General features: G+C 59.4%; 3 protein-coding genes across 3 annotated transcripts in view; 1 reads left to right on the top strand and 2 right to left on the bottom strand.

Annotated features, from left to right (window-relative positions):
- PPME1 (protein phosphatase methylesterase 1) overlaps window positions 1-2,516 on the top strand; it is a 30,075-nt gene extending 27,559 nt beyond the window's left edge. Inside the window, exon 14 of the mRNA XM_059816756.1 lies at window positions 1,034-2,516. Coding sequence (XP_059672739.1) covers window positions 1,034-1,052 — 19 coding nt within the window. The 3' untranslated portion in view covers window positions 1,053-2,516. The remainder of the gene's footprint in view (window positions 1-1,033) is intronic.
- A 4,414-nt stretch (window positions 2,517-6,930) lies between these two features.
- Window positions 6,931-14,576, bottom strand: P4HA3 (prolyl 4-hydroxylase subunit alpha 3; the record flags this gene model as incomplete). The annotated part of the gene is given in 15 exon segments (XM_059822801.1): window positions 6,931-7,006; window positions 7,206-7,302; window positions 8,083-8,151; window positions 8,437-8,499; window positions 8,977-9,136; window positions 9,319-9,383; window positions 9,826-10,002; window positions 10,087-10,244; window positions 10,437-10,488; window positions 10,586-10,735; window positions 11,938-12,000; window positions 12,002-12,159; window positions 13,214-13,356; window positions 14,409-14,542; window positions 14,544-14,576. Coding segments are annotated over 15 exon segments (1,593 nt in total), but the record flags the coding sequence as incomplete, so codon positions are not given.
- A 3,731-nt stretch (window positions 14,577-18,307) lies between these two features.
- Window positions 18,308-19,948, bottom strand: NEU3 (neuraminidase 3). The gene is given in 4 exon segments (XM_059822075.1): window positions 18,308-18,840; window positions 18,842-19,432; window positions 19,563-19,808; window positions 19,922-19,948. Coding segments are annotated over 4 exon segments (1,233 nt in total). The 3' UTR covers window positions 18,308-18,471.
- Window positions 19,949-20,083: the final 135 nt, after the last annotated feature.

The following is a 20,083-nucleotide window of genomic DNA, read 5'->3' as shown; positions in this document are numbered from 1 at the left end:
GGTATTTAGTTTAAACAATATTTTATTGAAGTAATCAAGGCCCTGTGTTTTGGAAACAACTTGTACCACACTTCTTTTGGCCAAGAAAACTGGTGAGATTAGACAGGTAGAGCTGTGTGCTTCACTTTGCTGACTTGCCATACTTATCTCATGTGTTTTCACATCATAATGAACTGTAGAAGCCAGGCCTCTGCGATCAGCCACACAGCGGTGCGAGTAGGTTGTGACTGATAAGGTTGATCGGAAAAACTCCCAAAGTCGTAGTTACAGTACCGTAAAGCTAATAACTAAACCAATGCTTAGACCTCACAGAAGGTGCTAATCTGTTTTAGGATCATCTTTCAGGTGAATAGTAAAACAAGCGTGTTTCTTAAGCAGTCCTGAAAAGTCTTTCTGGTTTTAGCTAAGAATTCTTCAAAAAAAGCTAGAAGCCTCAAAATGTGTGGTGCTGTAGGACTGGCAGTGCTAAAGAGGTGTTGCTGGACGATCTCTTTCTTTTTTTCCCCTTTGTCCTGTGCCCTTGGGGATGAAACAGTAGAAATGCAGGACTGTGGATTTAAAACATGCAGTCCAATGAAAGGATGTAGGGTAGGTTGATGTGTAAATGGTGAGAGAGGGAGAAGACCAAAGGACTGTACTGCACTGTAATGTTGAATCCCCACCAGGTATTTGGCAACCTGTGCTATCTCTGTGAGCCTTGAAGGAGCTAGCCTGCTGCTCCTGCTGTTATGGTTGTAGCAAAAGCAGCTTTAAAACAAGAGTCTTGGAGAAAGTGAGGTGGCTTGCTGGCCTTATTGTGTCCTTAAGCCATAGGCAGCAACATATTAAGCTTTCGTGCTTCTCACTATTACGTAGCTTACAAGTTATTGTTAAATGCATCAATGCTGGTTTTAACCTGCATGATAGACTCCTTTTGGCCTTGTTTGATCTTGGGTAATCAATTAAATTCAGGGGGTCGCAGAGTCAAATATCTGTGGAGAATACCTTTATTTTAATGTGTGACCTCTCTTCCACTCTTCTTTCTCCCTCCTAGTGTGTTTCCTGCTTGTTAATACCCTGGTGTTCTCCAGCACTGAGTCCTGTTGTAAATAAACTGCACCAGAGGCCACTGTGATGTATCCATATCCTTTCATCTCTCCAGTTCAGCGGCAGTGAGAAGTTGGTGTGAGATTCATCCCCTAGAACTAGTTCTCCAGAATGTGTAAATGCTTAGGGACTTCCTTGCTGGGAAGCAGCTTGTACTGAAGACCATGAAAAGCTCTTCAGGCCCTTGGAAGTGGGCTCCTCTCTGCTGCCACAAGGAAAGACCTCCTGAAATCCCAAGTAGTCAATCATACCAATCTCCATCAATTCTCAGGCTTTCTTGGACCCAACTGCAAAGGGGCTGTCGGCAGTCCAGATCCACCGAGGGCATTGCAGCATAGCCAAAGGCTTCGGGATTTCTCCATGGAATCGTCTAATCATCTTTGAAGTGCCCCTTAGGTTTGTTTTTTACATACACGTTTCTTTCCCCGAAAGCAGACGAGGAATCGGCTTCATTGGGAGCTCAGGTTTCATCTCACCTATGCCAGCCTTACGGGTTAAGCTGCGGGAAGAGCCTGGGTGCTACTTTCCTGCACAAAGCTGGAGGGGACTGTAAAACAAAAAGGCGAGGGGGAACCATGAGCTCCATTTCAGAGTCTTGCGGCTTTCTTAATACTCGTTTCAAGTTCTCACTGAGAAAAATAGCCTGGATAACTCCGTCTACTGCGGACACATGACAGGCAGGGGACTCTGGGCCTGCATTTATGGGGAAGACCCAAGAGCAGCAGTAACAACGTGGTCTGCAGGCAGTCTGCCTGTTTGGCCGTTCTCTGCCCCTGGAATGTGTTTATGCTTCCCTTCTCGTAGCTGCTACACACAACTGAGCAGAGATCAGCGCCTTTTGGATGAAAAAATGCAAAATGTGCGGTAGATAAAACCCTGGAAGAGCTTGGAGTCAGTCCTGCTGATGTTGATGCAGAGGTGTAGGCAGCTGCTGCGGTATGCTCCCCCCAGTATTGGAGGAAAGACCCTGTTTTCACTGTCACTTCCTAGATTGTTTTGCTGCCTGCTTTCCACTTTTCTGTGTAAATGCAGTAGTTACATGGAGAGCTTTTTTTCAGGGTTAAACTATCCACAGACAGTTTGTCAGGTTGCTTTCACCTAAGAATCACTCTTGAGCGTAAGAGCAGACACATTTTGGAGCAGTTTTCCTCAATATGTTGCTGGTGGATGTCTGAAATCTTGGGTTTTTGCCTTGTGTCCATAACCCCTTGATGCTGTATGATGAAAGCAGTATTTTGACGCTGTTTTGCTGAGGCAGAGTTCTGTTTTGGCCTGATTTGGGAGCTGCGATGCGCATCTGGGCGTACGTCCTGTGACAAGAGCCATTGTGAATTCCTGGCATTTGAGAGGTGCAGGTGGGGCAAAGGGAGACGGTGTGAAGAGCGCAAAGCCCAGTTCAACTTTGGCGTTTACCCTGATGGAGAGCCACTCATCTCTGATTCATTCGCACGTGAGCCCTGGACACAGCAGTCGTGGCCTTGCTCTGTGTCCCTTCCCTGACACATCAGGGTGGGGAATGCCTGAATTAGAGACAAGAAAGCCTCATTCCAGAGAGCTCTCCTCTCTCCTGGCACTGTGGCCATCGGCACTCAGGTGTTAAAAGAACAATTGCTGGCTCCTGGCACTTCCCTCCGTAAGTCACCGTGTTAATTATTGCATTAGTTTACTGTGACCTTGATGTAATGTCCACCCCGTTTTAGTTGCTGATGGATTAAATGGATCTTCAGTAGTTGAGATGCAAAATAGCACTTTCCCCAGCTGTATCCTGAAGATTGGCAAAATTCTTGGTCCTTTCCAGATGACTCCTGTGTTCAAATTGTTAGAGACTAAAATAATAGCGTGTGTCCAGAGTCTCACTTCACGGGATAGTTAAGCATGTGCCTGTTGTCATACTCATGAATGATCTCGGTAAAGTCACGTTCCTCCGTGCTGAAGTAACTTGGAGGATCTGGCTTTGAGTGATTCGTTGCGGTAACTCCTTGCGTTTGCCTCTCATGTTATCCCTTTCATTTGCTTTTACAGTTTGCGTGATATTAAAAAAAACCCAAAAAACAAAACACCTCCGTGGAAAGCAAAAGAAAATCAGTTTTGTATTCTGTAGAAGCACCATTGGAAAATGAATGACTGTTTCTGAATCCTGTGGGCTCCGCAAAATTATATTTTGTTGTTAACATTTGAGAAGTGAGTGGAAAAATAAATATTTCAACAGCCTGTTTAATGTGGCATTGCTTCGTGCCAAGCTCTCAGTCCTGACTTGTGCAGAAGAGGTAGCCGTTCAGGGACTCGTGTAGTGCAGGCTTCAAAAAAAGGTGGCTGCAGGGACAGCAGCAATAGCGGGTGGGTGGGTGGAGGGGGAATTCCTTTCGGCTGTGTCAAGCCACGTATGTTTTTGAGTCTGTGCTTTTGTCTGAAAAATATTAACATTCCTGTTGCAGTTACTTCTCCCTTTTCAGGGAGCTACAGGCGGAAATAAATGGTATTTAGGCGAAGGATAGCACAGGCCACGGTAAAAGTAGCTGCAGAGAGAAGAAATATTCTCTTTGACTCATGAAAAATGGGGACATCTAGAAAATCCCTCCATAACGACGAGCTTTTCATTGCATTCTTCCACAGCCTGCAGCATTGTACTGTCTCTGTGTAAAAGCAGATAAACAGGAGGCGGCTGTCTGAATTGAAAGGATGCTGGTTTTACGCTGGCCCTTTGGATTAGTTAGAAATCTCTCTTGCTTTTGTTCCAGTTGTTGGATTGAAGATCACTGGAAACTTTCATAATGGAAAATCCCAAGGCTTGGCAGGAGCAGAAGATGCGGTTTGGGAGGCGGGTTTGTTGCAGGGTTCACTTAAATTTTTCAAATCAGACCCGGGATGGGTTTTGCCAGCTCCCGGGTTGTATGCAGCGGACAAAACCCTCGGTGACTTGTGGATTCTAGGAGCATTGGGATTGTTGGAAAAAGATATTTCCTGTATTGCCAAAGCATATAGTTTTGCTTTGAATACAGATCCTGCGAACGCAGAGCTCGGCTGCCTGTCCTTGCACATGCTTAAGCCAGCACAGTTCCTCCGTGCTGGTGTTTTCATGGGATGATTGATGCATACAGACACAGATACTCAGCGTTGAAGGGGTTGCCGAATCGCATTCCTGTACGGAGCTTGGTTTTTTTTTCCTTGAGCCTTGTCTTTTTTGTCTTCAGCCTGTCCTGGTCCAGATGTGAAGTGAGTGGGAGGTGATACCAAAGCAAATTAAAAATATCGATGCTTACTGCGACTGGGGGTCATTTTCTGTGCAACTGAGACACCCTCTGAAAAAAAAAAAAAAGCACTACAGGAAAGCACGGAGTGACTTCTAAACTGAGCTCACGGTCAGGGAGCTCTCAGAGGTGTTGTTCTTGTGAGAGATCCCGTTGGTACCCCCAGTAGCCTGGTAAATACCACGCTGGGCACTTCAGAGTGAACCTCCTTGCTTTTCCTCTCTCTGCAGGGCAGGGCCGAGCGATTGCAATAGGGCAAAGCCGCTCGCTGCCTTCTCGTTCAGCGAGACCATCCCAGGACTCTGAAAACTTTATCAGTGCGCTGCCACGTTCGACAGGGTCTTCAGGGAACGGGGGAAGCACCCGGCAGGTATTGGAGCAGGAGACAGCAACGAGCTTTGTACTGATGTTCTCCACCTCCTCGACTTTAGCACTGATACTTCTCCTCCCCTCCGCTATTGCCTTTTATCTTAAGTGTTGAAGGGCCTGGGAGGAGAGAACTTCAGAGGTGTCTGGCGATCAGCCATTCACTGGTTTGAACTGGTGCTCAACCCTCCTGAAAATCTAGACCTTACATCTTCAGGTAAGGTCAAAAAAAATAGTTTATGGGTTGCCATTTCCAAGAAAACTTGGCCCTGGTGCATTATACCACCCGTCTCTGAGCCTGGCGCTCCGCTCACAGCCTGAAACTGCCGTTTGTGTGGCCCAAACCTGCCTCCCTTAGCTGTATCGTCTGCCCTGATCCCTCCGGTAACGCTGCACCCTCCGCACCTTGGCCGTAAGGCATCCGAAACCTGCGGGATAGTGCTTGGGTGTTTGCTCCGAGCTTTGCTGTTGGGATGTTTTGGCCAAGCTTTCCCAGGCTGGCAGGGTGACCTCTTACCACGTGCTGCTGTTTCCGAAAGGAAAATGTGTGTGTATGTCAATTCTCCGGAGACCGCGCTCTGTGTCCTGTGTCAGCCTCATCCCGTTTGTGTCTTGTTCAGTGTCCGTTTCTCTCGCCTACAAATAAAGCATTTGTGAAAAGCCTGGGGTGGGAACTCCTTCTTTCCCTTCTGCTGCCGTACTCGGGCTCCTCGGAGCAGCCTGGGGAGGAAGGGTGTCGATCCGGCTGTTCCTGGCAGATTCCCAGAGCCAGACCCAAGCCTTGGGTTTTTCTGGTGACTCACAGAAGCCTCTCGTCATCTGAAATATTCCCTGTCCCTTCCCTCCACACTCCAGTGCGGGGAGGAGGGGGGGATGCTTTAGCCACAGCTTTTGCTTTTTCCCCCTCCTCTCCCTGACCCGATGGCTCCCACGTGTACAGAAACATCTGAAAGTAATAAACCGTGGCGCTCTGACCTGTGCTGTGTTGCGCCGTCTGTTTTATAATACCCTGAATGCTGGGGTGGGTGTTCCTAGCTGAAGAGCAGGAATTCAGTGAAGTTTCCTCTGAAATTTTGCACTCTTTTACATTCAAGAAGGTTTAACAGAGCCCCAAAAGGGCTCCTGTAGCATCCTCCCCACGTTCCGCCTCCCCTGCCCAAACCCTGCCTGGTGTTTCTAGCCCCTTCCCCCATGTTTGTCCTTTTCCTTCCCGCTAGCAAAGAGGCTGAGAGGTGCCGGTGGGGGCCTGGACCCCCCCCGGGGAGCTGGGTCTCCCCAGGCTGCGCTACCCTCTGCCTCTCCATCCCGGAGGATTTTAACCTCATCCAAAGGTCGCATAGATGAGGCTGGATGGATGCGGAGCTGGGAAGTTTCTATGCAGGCGTTGATGGTGTCCTCCAGCTTGACCCTCGCTTCATCCGGGCTCTGGCCCAGCGGAAGCGCCCGGGGCGAGCGGCATGGGCTCCCTGCCTGATCTCCAGGCGCTGCCGGAGAGCCCGGCTGCCTCTTTTTGCCTTCCAGTCACGCAGGTGCTTCGGTCGGGCCGGAGAAAGGGAGCTTGTCTGCGGAGCCCCGGGGGAGCGGCACTCACGCAAGCATGGTCCGAGTGGGGCCGGGCTAGGGGCCAGGGCGGCTGGAAGGCAGCGGCTGCCTTCGCCCTCCCCAAGGGCCCTGAAAAAAAAACCCAACCCCTTCTGGGGTGCAGAGGAGGGGGGCCCCATGCTGGTGTCAGGACGAGAGCGGTGTGTGGGGCTGCATAATCGGGCCCAAGATGCAGCCAGGCACTGTAGCAGGTTTATTTGAGGAAGGATAGTGTACTAGTTTTGCTCTGGTTCTCTATGGCCATTATGTTCACTCTGAAGCCTACTGATTACTATAGAAATGCCAAGTCCCTAATCACCAGTCCTTTTAGGACACTTTTCAACCAAGGCTGGAGGAAGGGGCTTGAGCGTGTGTTTAGGGGCCAGGTTGGAATCGGGGCGGGGGGGGGGGATGCAGACACATACACACCCCTACACCATCCCATCAGGTATTTCCCCCAGACTCCAGTTTAGTGTCTTTTGACTTTATTTTCACTGGATTCAGCCATGGCTGAGCAAGTGCCACTGCCCCCCCGATAGCACCCTGCACCGCTGCCACCCTCTTCCCTCCCTCCTCTTGCTGCAGCCTTGGGGGCACGCTGAGTCGGGGTGGCTTTGCCACCCATGGGTGCCACGTCCTTGAGCTCACAGTGGCTCAATCTTGGGGGTCGGTGCTGCACGGCCGCCGAAACTCTTGTCCGTGCTCATGGATCCACTTATTCGCCACTGGAAGGGACAAGGACAATGACCCCCGTCTGCCTCTGTCCCCCTGCACCCCTCTCCAACCCCGCTCCGGTATTGGCGACATGTTTTTCCCTGTTATCCAAGATTTTTTGGGGTTCCCAGCACCTCTCGCCTCCCTGCTGGCAGAGCTGCCCCTCCAACCCTGTGTCACCCCAGGGTGACACCAGGGACCGTCTCTCACCCCACTTGTCCCCGGCCAGGACGGGGCAGCCAGCGTGCAGGGTGTCCCCGTCACCGTCCCCGTTCCTCCGCAGGTTCCACCAGAAAAGAGCCGCGTTCTGCGGAGCAAAGAGGGGTTTGGCACCCCAAAACAGAGCCAGGAGCCCCAGAATTGGGGTTTGGAACCCCAAAACAAAGCTGAGAGCCATGGGGTTGGGGTTTGACACCCCAAAACAGGCAGGAGCTCAAGGGTTGGGGTTTGGCAGCTCTACAACAGAGCTGGGAGCCCCAGAATTGGGGTTTGGCACCCCAAAACAGAGTTGGGAGCCCTGGGGTTAGGGTTTAGCACCCCAAAACAGGCAGAAGCCCAAGGGCTGGGGCTTGGAACCCCTAAAACAGAACTGGGAGCTCTGGGGTTGGGGTTTGGTACCCTGAAAGAGAGCCAGGAGCCCCAGAATTCTGGTTTGGCACTCCAAAACAGAGTTGGGAGTCCTGGGGCTGGGGTTTGGCACCCCAAAACAGAGCCAGGATCCCTAGACTTGGGGTTGGCACCCCAAAACAGAGCCAGGAGCCCAAGGGCTGGGGTGTGACACCCCTAAAATAGAGCTGGGAGCCCTGAGGTTGGGGTTTTGGCACTCCAAAATAGAGCTGGGATCCCCCAGATTGGATTTTGGCACCCCAAAACACAGACAGGAGCCCCAGGGTTAGGGTTTGGCACCCCAAAACAGAGTCTGCAGCTCTAGGGTTGGGGTTTGGCACCCCAAAACACATCAGGGAGCCCCAGGGTTGGGGTTTGGCATTGCGATAGGCTCAGTCACAACTCCCTGTGAGAGATGAGACACAAGAGAGCTGCGTCCCCACTTCCCTGCTCCCGGGGGGCTCGTGTGGGTCCCCCTCACCTTAACCACAGGCACGCTGAAGTTGGCGTAGATGAAGGCGGTGGAGCCGCCGGCCTCCACCTCGCTCAGCTGGAAAAGGAGCAAAAATATGAGCCGTGGCCCTACCTCCCCCTTCCCCTGTGATATGGCTGCTTTGCATGGGGAAACTGAGGCACAGAACCTCCCGTTGTCCCCCCACAGCGCTCCCCTTGCAAAGGCATGGCACAAACTCTTAAATACTCTGCAGCTGTTGTCATTTAACACCCCACCGCAGACTGATTTAGGGCTGCCCTCACCCATTTCAAACCCCGTTCACTCTGAACCCTACTGATGACCATGCAGTCTCTCTAGGCCTGGAAATGAGGAAGGACTCACGTAGATCATGACCGTGGCGATCCTGTTGCCCGACTTCATTCTGTAAAGGGGGCTCTTCCTGGACTGCCCCAAGAGCGAGGAGGTGGGGACCGTCAGTCCCATGGGGACGGTCAGTCCCATGCTGGTGCAGCTTGGCCTGGAGGCACCTCACGCCCTAACGGAGCCCGTGGCTCTGAGCTGCCCCCGGGGAAATCTCTTCCTCTTCCTTCTTTTCTCTCCCTCCCTCCTTCTTTCCCCTTTCCTCCCTCCCTTCCCAGGAACATCCCAGGCACCATCCCAGGGATCACCACGGCGACCACCCCAGGGTCCACCTCCAGCAACATCTGAGGGACCACCCCAGAGCCCACCCCAGCAACCATTTCCAAGAACAGCCCAGGGACCACCCTGGTGACCACCTGAGAGCCCACCCCAGGAACCAACCCAGGATCACCCCAAGGACCATCCCAGGATCACCCCAAGGACCATCCCAAGAGCACCACAGCACCCACCCTGGGCACCACCCCATGACCACCCCGTGGGCCACCCTGGCAGCTCCCTGACCGTGGCGTGGTCGAAGTGTGGCTCGTAGTGGCCCCCCAACCCGTAGTTGACCACCTGCAGGTACTCGGCGTAGGGTGGCCGCAGGTCCAGGCCGGTGACGGCAGCGATGCGCTGCTCCAACGCCCGCACCACCGGGTCGGCGGTGTCCTTCAGCCAGGCGCTGTGGGAGCACCCCACCTTCAGCCCCCCCCAAATTCACACGTGGCTGCGCTTAACCCTCGCGGCACTGCTGGGCGTGGAGGACCCAGACCTCCCCAGCATGGCTTCACTGCCACCTTGGTGGTGGCAATGGGGCCATGGTGGTCCCGCTGGCTGGAGGACAAGGGATGGGGCGGCTTCTACCTCTTGCTTATCCGGTACTCGGCTTTCTGCTGCTTCTCCCCAGAGGCGACCACGGATCTCTGCAGCTGGAGGACACGTGGTTGGGGGGGGATGTTGCTGCAGATGAGGACCCCCGTGCCAAGCAGGGACCCCAGTTGGGGTCCAAATTGGGGGGGTTTATACCAGCTGGTTGCCAAACATCCCCACCCCAAGGTGTCCCACCGGGGTGATGGAGGCAGTGATAGCAGTTGGGTCCAATGCAGTTGGGTATCACCAAGTCAAGCCTGGCTGGGAAGGGGTTTAGGCGCATTCATGGACCTGGTTTCTCCCCATAATCTTTTGGGGGGCTCAGATGGAGCTAAGCTGGGCTCATTCCCCCCCCAGGGTCTCACTGCAGAAGGCTTTAGCTAAGCCCTGGCTTAAAACCCCTCCTATCTCTGCATGCTCAGGGTGGTCCACCCTGGAGCACCAGCTCTTGGGGCACCCTCCTCCAGGAGAGGGACGTCCCTAGGGACGGGGACAGCTCACCCAGGGCCCGGCCAACCGCTTGATGGTCTCAGCCTCGGCGTCGCTGATGAAATCGTGGTACAAAGCCACGTAGGGTCGGATCCGGACCATCTCCATCTTGGCAGGCTGGAGAAGGAGGTAGGGGCTGCCATTGGTCTCGTAGGAGCAGCTAAGGTGTGGGAGATGCTCCGGGGCTGGCTGGGGAGAGAGGGGACCAAGGAGGGCATGAGAGGGGGGACAGCGGTGGGGTGGGGGACCATGGCACCCCCCTGCCAGCCCCACCTGCCCTCCCGGGCGCTGGCACAGCTCCTCGTAGGCGTCGCGGCTCTGCAGGTGGGTGCCGTTGGGTCGTTGCAGGGGTCCGGCATTCGCCGCCGTCCCCATCTCCAGCAGCTTCTCGTACTTGGCCACGTTCGTCGCCACCCTTCGGTTAGTGGGGTCTGCCAGAGAGGTGGTGTCACCCAAAACGCTGTGTCCCCACCGCCCCCCCCCTTCCCTGGCATCAGTCCCTGGAGAATTACCCCACATGGGGGCAAGAAATGGGGTGAAGGAGGCTGGTGCCATGCAGAGGTGATGGGGACACTCCAAAACCTCTCCCCTCCTTCTGCCTCATCCAAGATTGCCCCATGTACCGTAGTGGAGAAACTCCTTGGAGAGGCTCAAGGCGTGGGAGATGTTTCCAGCCTGGATGGCGAGGAGCAGAGAGCCCGTGAGCATCCCCCTGCCCACGGTTCGGCTCCACCGGGCACCGGAGTAATGGGGATGGGACTCGCAGCCATACCATGAAGTAGGAGAAGGCGAGATGGTCCAGAGCATCCTCCAGGCTGCTCCGGTCCTCGGGGTTCCAGCTGCCGTAGGAGAGGCGGAAGAGGCCAACGGCCTCCTCCAGCCACGCGATGGAGTGGTAGTAGTCGCCAGTGTCATAGGCCACCTGCGAGGCAGCGCACCGCCCGGACCTGCCGGCTGGGCCAGCCTGGCCTGCATCCCATCCCCACCCTGTCCCGCATCCCATCCCCACCCTGTCCCGTCCTGTCCCGTCCCATCCCATCCCATCCCCTCCCCTCCTGTACCAGCCCATCCCACCACATCTCCACCCCCATCCTCATCCCGTCCTGACCCATCCCATCCCCTTCTCATCCCATCCTATTCCCATGACCATCTTCATCCCAATCCCACCCCTATCCCCTCCCATCCCGTCCCTACCCTGTCTCATCCTGTCCTGTCCATCCCATCACATCCATTCTATCCCATCCCAACCCATTCTATCCCATCCTTATGCCATGTCATCCCATCCTATTGCAATTCCCACCTATCCTGTCCCATCCCATCCTGTCGCTTTCCTATTTGCATCCCCATTCCCTCCCACGCCATCTCCATCCTGTCCCATCCCTTCCTTTCCTGTCCTATCCCCATCCCCATCTCCATCCTCATCCCCATCCATCCTGCTCCATCCTCGTTTCCATCCCCATCCCCATCTCCATCATCCCCATCATCATCCCCATCCCCATCCATCCTGCTCCATCCTTATTTCCATCCCCATCCCATCATCCCCATCCTCATCATCCCCATCCCCATCATCCCCATCATCCCCATCCCCATCATCCCCATCCCCATCATCCCCATCTATCTCCATCTCCATGCCATGCCATGCCATCCTGTCCTATCCATCTCATCCCATCTTATCCCACCCCACCCTACCCTCTCCCATCCTATCCCACGCTCTCACACTCCATCCCAGCTCTGCAAGTGACACTCAGAGGACTCTGCCCTGACCAAAAACCTCTATCAAAGCACCCACATCCCCTCCCAGGGATTTACGGACCCAATTTTACCCCCGGCCGGGGCCGACCCCGTACCCGACAGGGATGCTGGGGCAGGAGGCCTCCCCCAGGCCACCGGCCTCGGCTCTTCCCTTCCCCGAGCCACGAAGCAGCGAGAAGCCCCGTTATTTGGGCGAGAGCCCCGTTATTTGGGCGAGAGCCGAGGGGCGATGGCAGGCGGGCAGATGCCTGTGGGCTGAGTCAGAGGGGCCCTTCCACATCCGTGCAGGAAGAAAACCCAACGCCTGTCCCTACAGAAGCAACATCCCGAGCTGGAAAAGCTTTGTGGGGGGCTGACGGGGTTCGCCCTCACCTTGCCCACGTGGAAGCAGTCATCAGCGGAGAGGGAGACGCGCCGGCTCGGGCTATAGAGGGGGCGGGCGGCCGGCACCGGCTCGCTGGAAGACGCCGTTGGCCATGCCCTTGACACTGAGTGCGTAGACGTCCTGCAGCCGCATCAGCGCCCGGGCAGCCCCATCCAGGTCCTCGGCTCCAGGCAGCTCCTGCTCCACCTCCTTGAAGCCAGCATGGAGTGCTGAGGGTGGGCAATGGGGTGCACGGAGGGGGATTAATGAGCTTTTGGGGTGCAATTGCCCTTATCAGCCCTTCTCCATCCCCAGGGACCCCACATGCTGCTCCTCCATCCATTTCCCTGCTCCTCCCTCTGCTCTCCTGCTCCTCCTCTGCTCTCCTGCTCCTCCACCCGTTCCCCTGCTCCTGCATCTGTTCTCCTGCTCCTCCACCCGTTCTCCTCCTCCTCCACCCATTCCCCTGCTTCTCCACCCATTCCCCTGCTCCTCCACCTGTTCCCCTGCTCCTCCACCATCCATTCCCCTGCTCCTGCATCTGTTCTCCTGCTCCTCCACTCGTTCTCCTCCTCCTCCATCCCTTCTCCTGCTCCTCCACCCGTTCCCCTGCTCCTCCACCCGTTCCCCTGCTTCTCCATCCCTTCTCCTGCTCCTCCATCCCTTCTCCTGCTCCTCCACCCATTCTCCTGCTCCTCCATCCATTCTCCTGCTCCTCCACCCATTCTCCTGCTCCTCCATCCATTCTCCTGCTCCTCCATCCCTTCTCCTCCTCCTCCATCCCTTCTCCTCCTCCTCCACCCGTTCGCCTCTTCCTCCACCCGTTCCCCTGCTACTCCACCCGTTCCCCTGCTCCTCCACCATCCATTCCCCTGCTCCTGCATCTGTTCTCCTGCTCCTCCACCCGTTCTCCTGCTCCTCCACCCGTTCCCCTGCTCCTCCACCCGTTCCCTTGCTTCTCCATCCCTTCTCCTGCTCCTCCACCCGTTCTCCTGCTCCTCCACCCGTTCTCCTCTTCCTCCACCCGTTCCCCTGCTCCTCCACCCGTTCCCCTGCTTCTCCATCCCTTCTTCTGCTCCTCCATCCCTTCTCCTGCTCCTCCATCCCTTCTCCTCCACCCGTTCTCTCCTCCTCCACCCGTTCTCCCTCCTCCTCCACCCGTTCCCCTGCTTCTCCACCCGTTCTCCTGCTCCCCCACCCGTTCCCCTGCTCCCGGTCCCCGTCACCTCCCGGCTCTCCCCGGGTGACAGAGAGGAGACGCGGCCAGAGCGTCCCCCCCCGTACCCCGGGTGTTCTCGGCGGCCTCGTCGCTGTAGACGACGTTGGGCCAGTCGGAGTGGAGGCGCTTGATGAGGCTGAAGGCCAGCAAGGGGTTGTCCACCGAGGCCTGGGGGTCCTGGTGCAGCGCCTGGACCTTCTCATAAAACCTGCGAGGCACCCACTGGGTGACACTTCCCGTGATGCTCCCGCGTGCGGACACCCCTGGGGTGCGCTCCAGGGTCTGACCCCCCCCGGTGGGGCAGCTCGGCCCCGGTGCCCACTTTTTGGCCATGCCAGAGGTGGGGAGACCCCACGGAGGGTGGTGGACCCCATCCGCCGTGGGGACGTGGGGCTGCTGTGACCCACAGCCCCCGTCCCAAGCTCAGCCTTGGGGGGCCCACGTCCCCCTCCTGGGACACGGCTGGGGGGGGGGGCACTTGCGCTCCTCACCCACCCACAGCGCCCCAACCTCCTGTGTAGGGACACCCCCAAAAATTGGGTGCTTGGGGGGGGGGAGGGGCGCTGGGTTACCCCTCCTCCCCTCCCTGCCAGGTCAGCACCCACCCTTGGGGTGGGGGGGCTATGGGTGCCTGGGGGGGGAGGGGCTGCTCCTGGCGCTGCGGGGGGGGGGGGGGGGGGGGGGGGGGGGCGGTACCCACCGGGGGGTGTCCGTACCCGGGGGGGGGGTCCGTACCCCGGGGGGGGGGTCCGTACCCGGGGGTTCCGTATCCGGGGGGGGGGTCCGTACCCGGGGGTTCCGTACCCGGGGGTTCCGTACCCGGGGGGTGTCCGTACCCGGGGGGGGGGGTCCGTACCCGGGGGTTCCGTATCCGGGGGGATGTCCGTACCCGGGGGGGGTCCGTACCCGGGGGGTGTCCGTACCCGGGGGGGGGGGTCCGTACCGGGGGGGGGGTCCGTACCGGGGGGGGGGGTCCGTACCCGGGGGTTCCGTACCTGGGGGGGGGGGATCCGTACCCGGGGGGGGTCCGTACCCGGGGGGGGGGGGGTCCGTACCCGGGGGGATATCCGTACCCGGGGGGGTCCGTACCGGGGGGGGTCCGTACCCGGGGGGGGGGGTCCGTACCGGGGTGGGGGGGCCGTACCCGGGGGGGGGGTCCGTACCCGGGGGGGGGGTCCGTACCGGGGGGGGGTCCGTACCGGGGGGGGGCCGTACCGGGGGGGGTCCGTACCGGGGGGGTCCGTACCGGGGGGTCCGTACCTGGCGAGGCGGCGCAGGCGGGAGCTCTCCTCCCGCAGGTGGGCTCGGAGGCGGCGGAGCAGACGGCCCTCGGCCCGCAGCGCCCTGCGGACGCTCAGCATGGCCGTGTAGGTCTCGGCCGGCGCGGGGGGGGGGCAGCAGCGCCAGCAGCGCCCCCAGTCCCAGTGCCCCCAGTCCCAGCGCCCCCCGCCCCCCCAGTGCCCCCAGCGCCCCCATCCAGCCACCGCCGCCGCCGGGAGAGGCCGGGGGAGGGCGGCGGGGGAGGGGCGGGGAGGCCCCGCCCTGGGGTGGGGGTGGGGGTGGGGGGGTGGGGGTGGGGGGTGCCCCGGAGCCGCCACGCTGGCTGGGGGGCGGGGGGCGTGGTGCTGGTGGTCCCCATCCTGCCCCGGGCGCGTCCTGCCCGGCCCTGTCCCCATCCCATCCTGTCCCCATCCCGCCTGTCCCTGTCCCCATCCCATCCCTGTCCCCATCCCATCCTGTCCCCGTCCTGTCCCCATCCTGTTCCCATCCCATCCTGTCCCCATCCCGCCTGTCCCTGTCCCCATCCCATCCTGTCCCCATCCTGTCCCCGTCCTGTCCCCATCCCTTTCCCCATCCATCCTGTCCCGATCCTGTCCCCATCCCATCCTGTCCCCATCCCATCCTGTCCCCATCCTGTCCCGATCCTGTCCCCATCCATCCTGTCCCCATCCCGCCTGTCCCTGTCCCCATCCCATCCTGTCCCCATCCTGTCCCTGTCCTGTCCCCATCCCTTTCCCCCATCCCATCCTGTCCCCATCCTGTCCCCGTCCTGTTCCCATCCCATCCTGTCCCCATCCCACCTGTCCCTGTCCCCATCCCATCCCTGTCCCCATCCCGCCTGTCCCTGTCCCCATCCCATCCTGTCCCCATCCCGCCTGTCCCTGTCCCCATCCCATCCCTGTCCCCATCCCATCCTGTCCCCGTCCTGTCCCCATCCTGTCCCCATCCCATCCTGTCCCCATCCCGCCTGTCCCTTTCCCCATCCCCTCCCTGTCCCATCCCATCCTGTCCCCGTCCTGTCCCCGTCCTGTCCCCATCCTGTCCCCATCCCATCCTGTCCCCGTCCTGCCTGTCCCTTTCCCCATCCCATCCCTGTCCCCATCCCATCCTGTCCCCGTCCTGTCCCCATCCTGTCCCCATCCCTTTCCCATCCCATCCTGTCCCCATCCTGCCCATCCCTGTCCCCATCCCATCCTGTCCCATCCTGCCTGTCCCTGTCCCCATCCTGCCTGTCCCTATCCCCATCCCATCCTGTCCCCATCCTGCCCTGGCCTCATCCTGCTTGTCCCTGTCCCATCCCGTCCCCATCCTCCCTGTCCCTAATTCCATGCTGTCCCCCTCCTGCCTGTCCCCATCCCGTCCTGTCCCAGTGGGATGAGGGCGGTGGGTCAGGAATGTCCCACTGAGTTCCCACCAACGCTGTGGCCATTTTGTCACCTTGGAAAAAACCCTTTTTGCGGGAAAAACCGCAGCCTTGCGGGTGCTCAGGTGCCCCGTCTGCGGGGACAGCACCGCCACGGCACCCCAAAACACACACCCCCGGCCGAGCGCCCCCGGCCCCCCTGGAGCCTCCTGGAGAAAACGGGCCAGAACCAGCTGAATTCCCAAAGGAAAGGCCAGAAAGTTGGGAAATGGGGGTTTCTCCCAGGGCGGCTGTGCCCGTGCGGAGGGGCCCGCCCGGCACCATGGGGGGGTGATGGGTGCAAGGACATGATGGGTGCAGGTGCACGATGGGTGCAGAGCTGGGGGTGAGCACCGCTCCGCACTCCTCCGCTCCGGGGTCTGGGTACCACGGTCCATCGCTCAGCCATGTCCCATGTCCCCGTTGCTCAACCATGTCCTTTGTCCCCATCATGCCATGTCCCATCGCTCAGCCGTGTCCCACGTCCCCATCACTCAGCCATGTCCCACATCACTGTCACTCCGTGTCCCACATCCCCATCGCTCAGCCATGTCCCAAATCCCCATCACTCAGCCGTGTCCCATGTCCCCATCACTCAGCTGTCTCCCACGTCCCCATCACTCTGTGTCCCACGTCCCCATCACTCAGTTGTGCCCTATGTCCCCATCACTCCATGTCCCATGTCCCCATCACTCAGCCATGTCGCATGTCCCCATCACTCAGCCGTGTCCCAAATCCCCATTGCTCAGCCGTGTCCCATGTCCCCATCACTCAGCCGTGTCTCAAATCCCCATCGCTCAGCTGTGTCCCACGTCCCCATCACACCATGTCCCACGTCCCCATCACTCAGCCGTGTCCCATGTCCCCATCACTCAGCTGTGTCCCGTCCCCATCACTCCATGTCCAACGTCCCCATCACTCCATGTCCAACGTCCCCATCACTCAGCTGTGCCCTATGTCCTCATCACTCCGTGTCTCATGTCCTCATCGCTCCGTGTCCCGCATCCCCATCACTCAGCCGTGTCCCATGTCCCCATCACTCAGCCATGTCCCAAATCCCCATCACTCAGCCGTGTCCCACGTCCCCATCACTCCATGTCCCACGTCCCCATCACTCCATGTCCCATGTCCCCATCACTCAGCCATGTCCCAAATCCCCATCGCTCAGCTGTGTCCCACGTCCCCATCACTCCGTGTCCCATGTCCCCATCACTCCATGTCCCACGTCCCCATCACTCAGCTGTCTCATGTCCCCATCACTCCATGTCCCACGTCCCCATCACTCCATGTCCCATGTCCCCATCGTTCAGCCATATCCCACATCCCCACCTCGTGTCCCCCCACATTCTCCCCCCGTCACCCCAAGAAGCAGAACAAACCACCCCCCCCAAACTCCAGCGCTTTCCTCACCCCCCCCCGCCACCACCCACCTGCACATGGGGCCCTTCCCTGTCCCCTGGGTCCCCGGTGTCCCCTGTGTCCCCGGAGCAGGCCAAACCGTCGCCCGTCGCTAAACCCCATCCAGCAGCACCCTCCACCGCCAAACCCCACCTCCCCGGGGCCGAACCCCATAAATACACCCCCAGGTGACACCGGCATCCCCACACCATGCCCATCCCGTGCCTGGCCCTGCTCCTGGCCCTGCTCCTGGCCACCGGTCCCCGGCACCCCACCGCCGGCGTCCCCCAGGGACCCCCCGGCAATGCCATCCCCACCGGCGCCCGCCCTTGCGCCCAGCACACCGGCCGCTGCCGCCGCTTCTGCTTTGCCCATGAGACCCAGCGGGGACATTTTGGTTGTCCCCGGCGCTACCGGTAAGATGGGGATGCCAGGACTGCCCCCCGCCCCCCCAAAAAAACCCCCACCCCATAATCTTGGGGGGGTCATCTTCTCTTTCAGGTGCTGCGTGCCCAAAATATAGCGGCGGGATGGACTGGGAGGCGACGATGCTCGGAGCCATCCTGCATCCTTCCCCAGCAGGGTCATCTCCCTCCGGATTTTCCCAATATCGGCTGGATTTCACCCGTTTCGGCAGGATTTTACTTGGCAGTAGCAGGGGGACGTGAGGTCGCTGTCACCTCCAGGATGCCACAACCTGTCCCCTGTGGAGCAGAATAACTCCCACCCCCCCCAAGATTTGAGTGCTTTTTCCCATGGGAATACGGGGTGAAACTCAGGAAACCAGGAAAGTGAAGAAAAAGGGATAAAAAACGGTAAAAAAGGGGAATTCTCTCTCTGCCACAGGGGGAGGAGGCAGAAATCGCCGATATTTTTAACTAAACACCACTTTTGGGTATTTTTCCCCAGGGGACCGGCTGCTCTCAGTGGTACCTTCTGCTTTTTTGCTGCTACCAGGTGAAAAATGTTGATTTTTGGTGAAGCAGTGGCGTTTCGGGTGCCGTGCCGGCACCCCTCCGGCCAACCCGCAGCTGAGCCTCCACCCCCCCAGGTCGCCAACAACATCTATCATCTGATGGGCCATTAAAAAGCCAAGCGTTAATTAAATAAAAGCGATGTGATGCTGAGCCTCCCGAGCATCCGAAACGCCCCCGGTGAGGTCCCGGCATTGCGGTGCTCGCCGGCTCCGGCTGCCGGTGGTCGGGAGTGACACCCCCCCCCCACCCCCAAAATGGGTCTATTTTAAAAAGCTTCGAGGTTCTGCTCGCCGCGGTCGGAGGTGTCCAGGGCGAAGAGGCAGAAGGCGATTTCCTCGCAGGCGCTGGTGGTGCCGCACTCGAACAAGCAGCCGAAAATGCCGCCGGGGCAGACGGCCAGGTCGGAATAACCAGCCGGACCCGGGTGCAGCACCCATGGGTGCTGCCAACCCGCCCCGTCCAGTGGCGAGGGGTTGAGATAGATGCCCAAATCACTCCGGCGGTGCCGGTCGGTGGGATGGGAGTAAAGTAACCAAGTCGGTGCATCCCCGGCGCCGGTCGGCGCGGCGAAGCTCACCACGCTGCCTTGGCATCCCCGCGGCGGTTCGCCCAGCGCCTTGCATCGCGCCGAGCGCTTCGAACCGCAGCCCGCAGTCGGTGCTGAACGCCACGGCCCGGCACCCCCGCAACGCTCGGGCGTTGCAGTAGAGTAAGGGCTGGCGGACATCGCTCCCACCAATTTCGGCAACCTGGCACTCGCCCGTCTGCCCGCCGCCGACCAGGGCACCCTTGTGCCAGCTGCGCCCGCCATCGTCGCTGTAGAAGACGAGGGCGTGCTGCCGGGTGTAGCAAGGCAGCGGCACAACCCCGCACAAGCACCCGTGCATGTAGTAGGTGTACGCTGGCACGACCAGGCGCCCCGAATTCAGCTGTACGCCGTGGCCCGGCCCCACGGCGAAGGTGGCCCAACGGGACAGGTCGGCGCCGACGGCTTCGTCCGTCACGTCCCGTAGCGGGGTCCAGCCGCGGCCGCCGTCGGCGCTGGTGGCGTAGCAGAGGCGAGCGGCGCTGCAGCCCCTCCAGATTTGGCATCGCTCCGTCTTTCCCCGCTCGACGCAGATGCAGAAGAGGAAGACGGTGTCGCTCGTCGCATCGTAGAGGGGACAGGGGTTCATGGTGCGGCGGCCGGGCAGCGCCAACGCCGACAGCTCCTCCACCGGACCCCACTGCCAGCGAGGAGGAAAATGGGGCTCAGCCGCGGGATGCACCCCGAAACCGCCCGGCATCGCTCCCGGGGATGAGCCCGCCGGGACGGAGGTCGCAGCTTGTTCCTAGAGCCCGGGTTGGTTTTTTTACCTCGACCGAGGAGCCGTGCCGGCGGCCCCGCCGCAGCACCAGGTACTTGGCGTCCTCGTCCCTGGCCGAGGAGCGCTTCTCGGCGAAGGCCAGGAAGGTGGCGGCCGGGGGGACGTAGAGCAGAGCCGGGATGCGGTAGGTGACCTCGCTTGTCTGCCGAAAGAGCGTCTCGCGCGGGAAGACGAGCGGGGATGCCGGTGGCGGCGGCGGTGGTGGTGGGGGGCTCTCCCCGCTGTCCCCCCGCTGCTGGCAGGGTGGGACGGTCAGACGGTAAAGGGTTAAATGCTGCCCAAAGAGGGGGGTGGCCCGCACGCCCCCCCAGACGCCCCCCAAGACTGGGGAGAGGGATGAGGACTGACCTGGAGGCAGGTGATGGCCTGGGACATGGCGGCCCCCCCGAGGGCCCCCCTGGGGCCTGAGTGGGGTGGGAGGGGGGGGTGAGAGCGGAGCCCCTCGGTGGGGTCACACCCCACTGTCCTGCCCGGCCGTGGTGTCCCCGCGTCCCTCTGTCCCGCTGCACC

The sequence above is a fragment of the Gavia stellata genome, chromosome 1 (genome assembly GCF_030936135.1).
Source record: "Gavia stellata isolate bGavSte3 chromosome 1, bGavSte3.hap2, whole genome shotgun sequence".
Lineage (NCBI taxonomy): Eukaryota > Metazoa > Chordata > Aves > Gaviiformes > Gaviidae > Gavia > Gavia stellata.
This window is presented reverse-complemented; position numbering and strand designations above follow the sequence as displayed.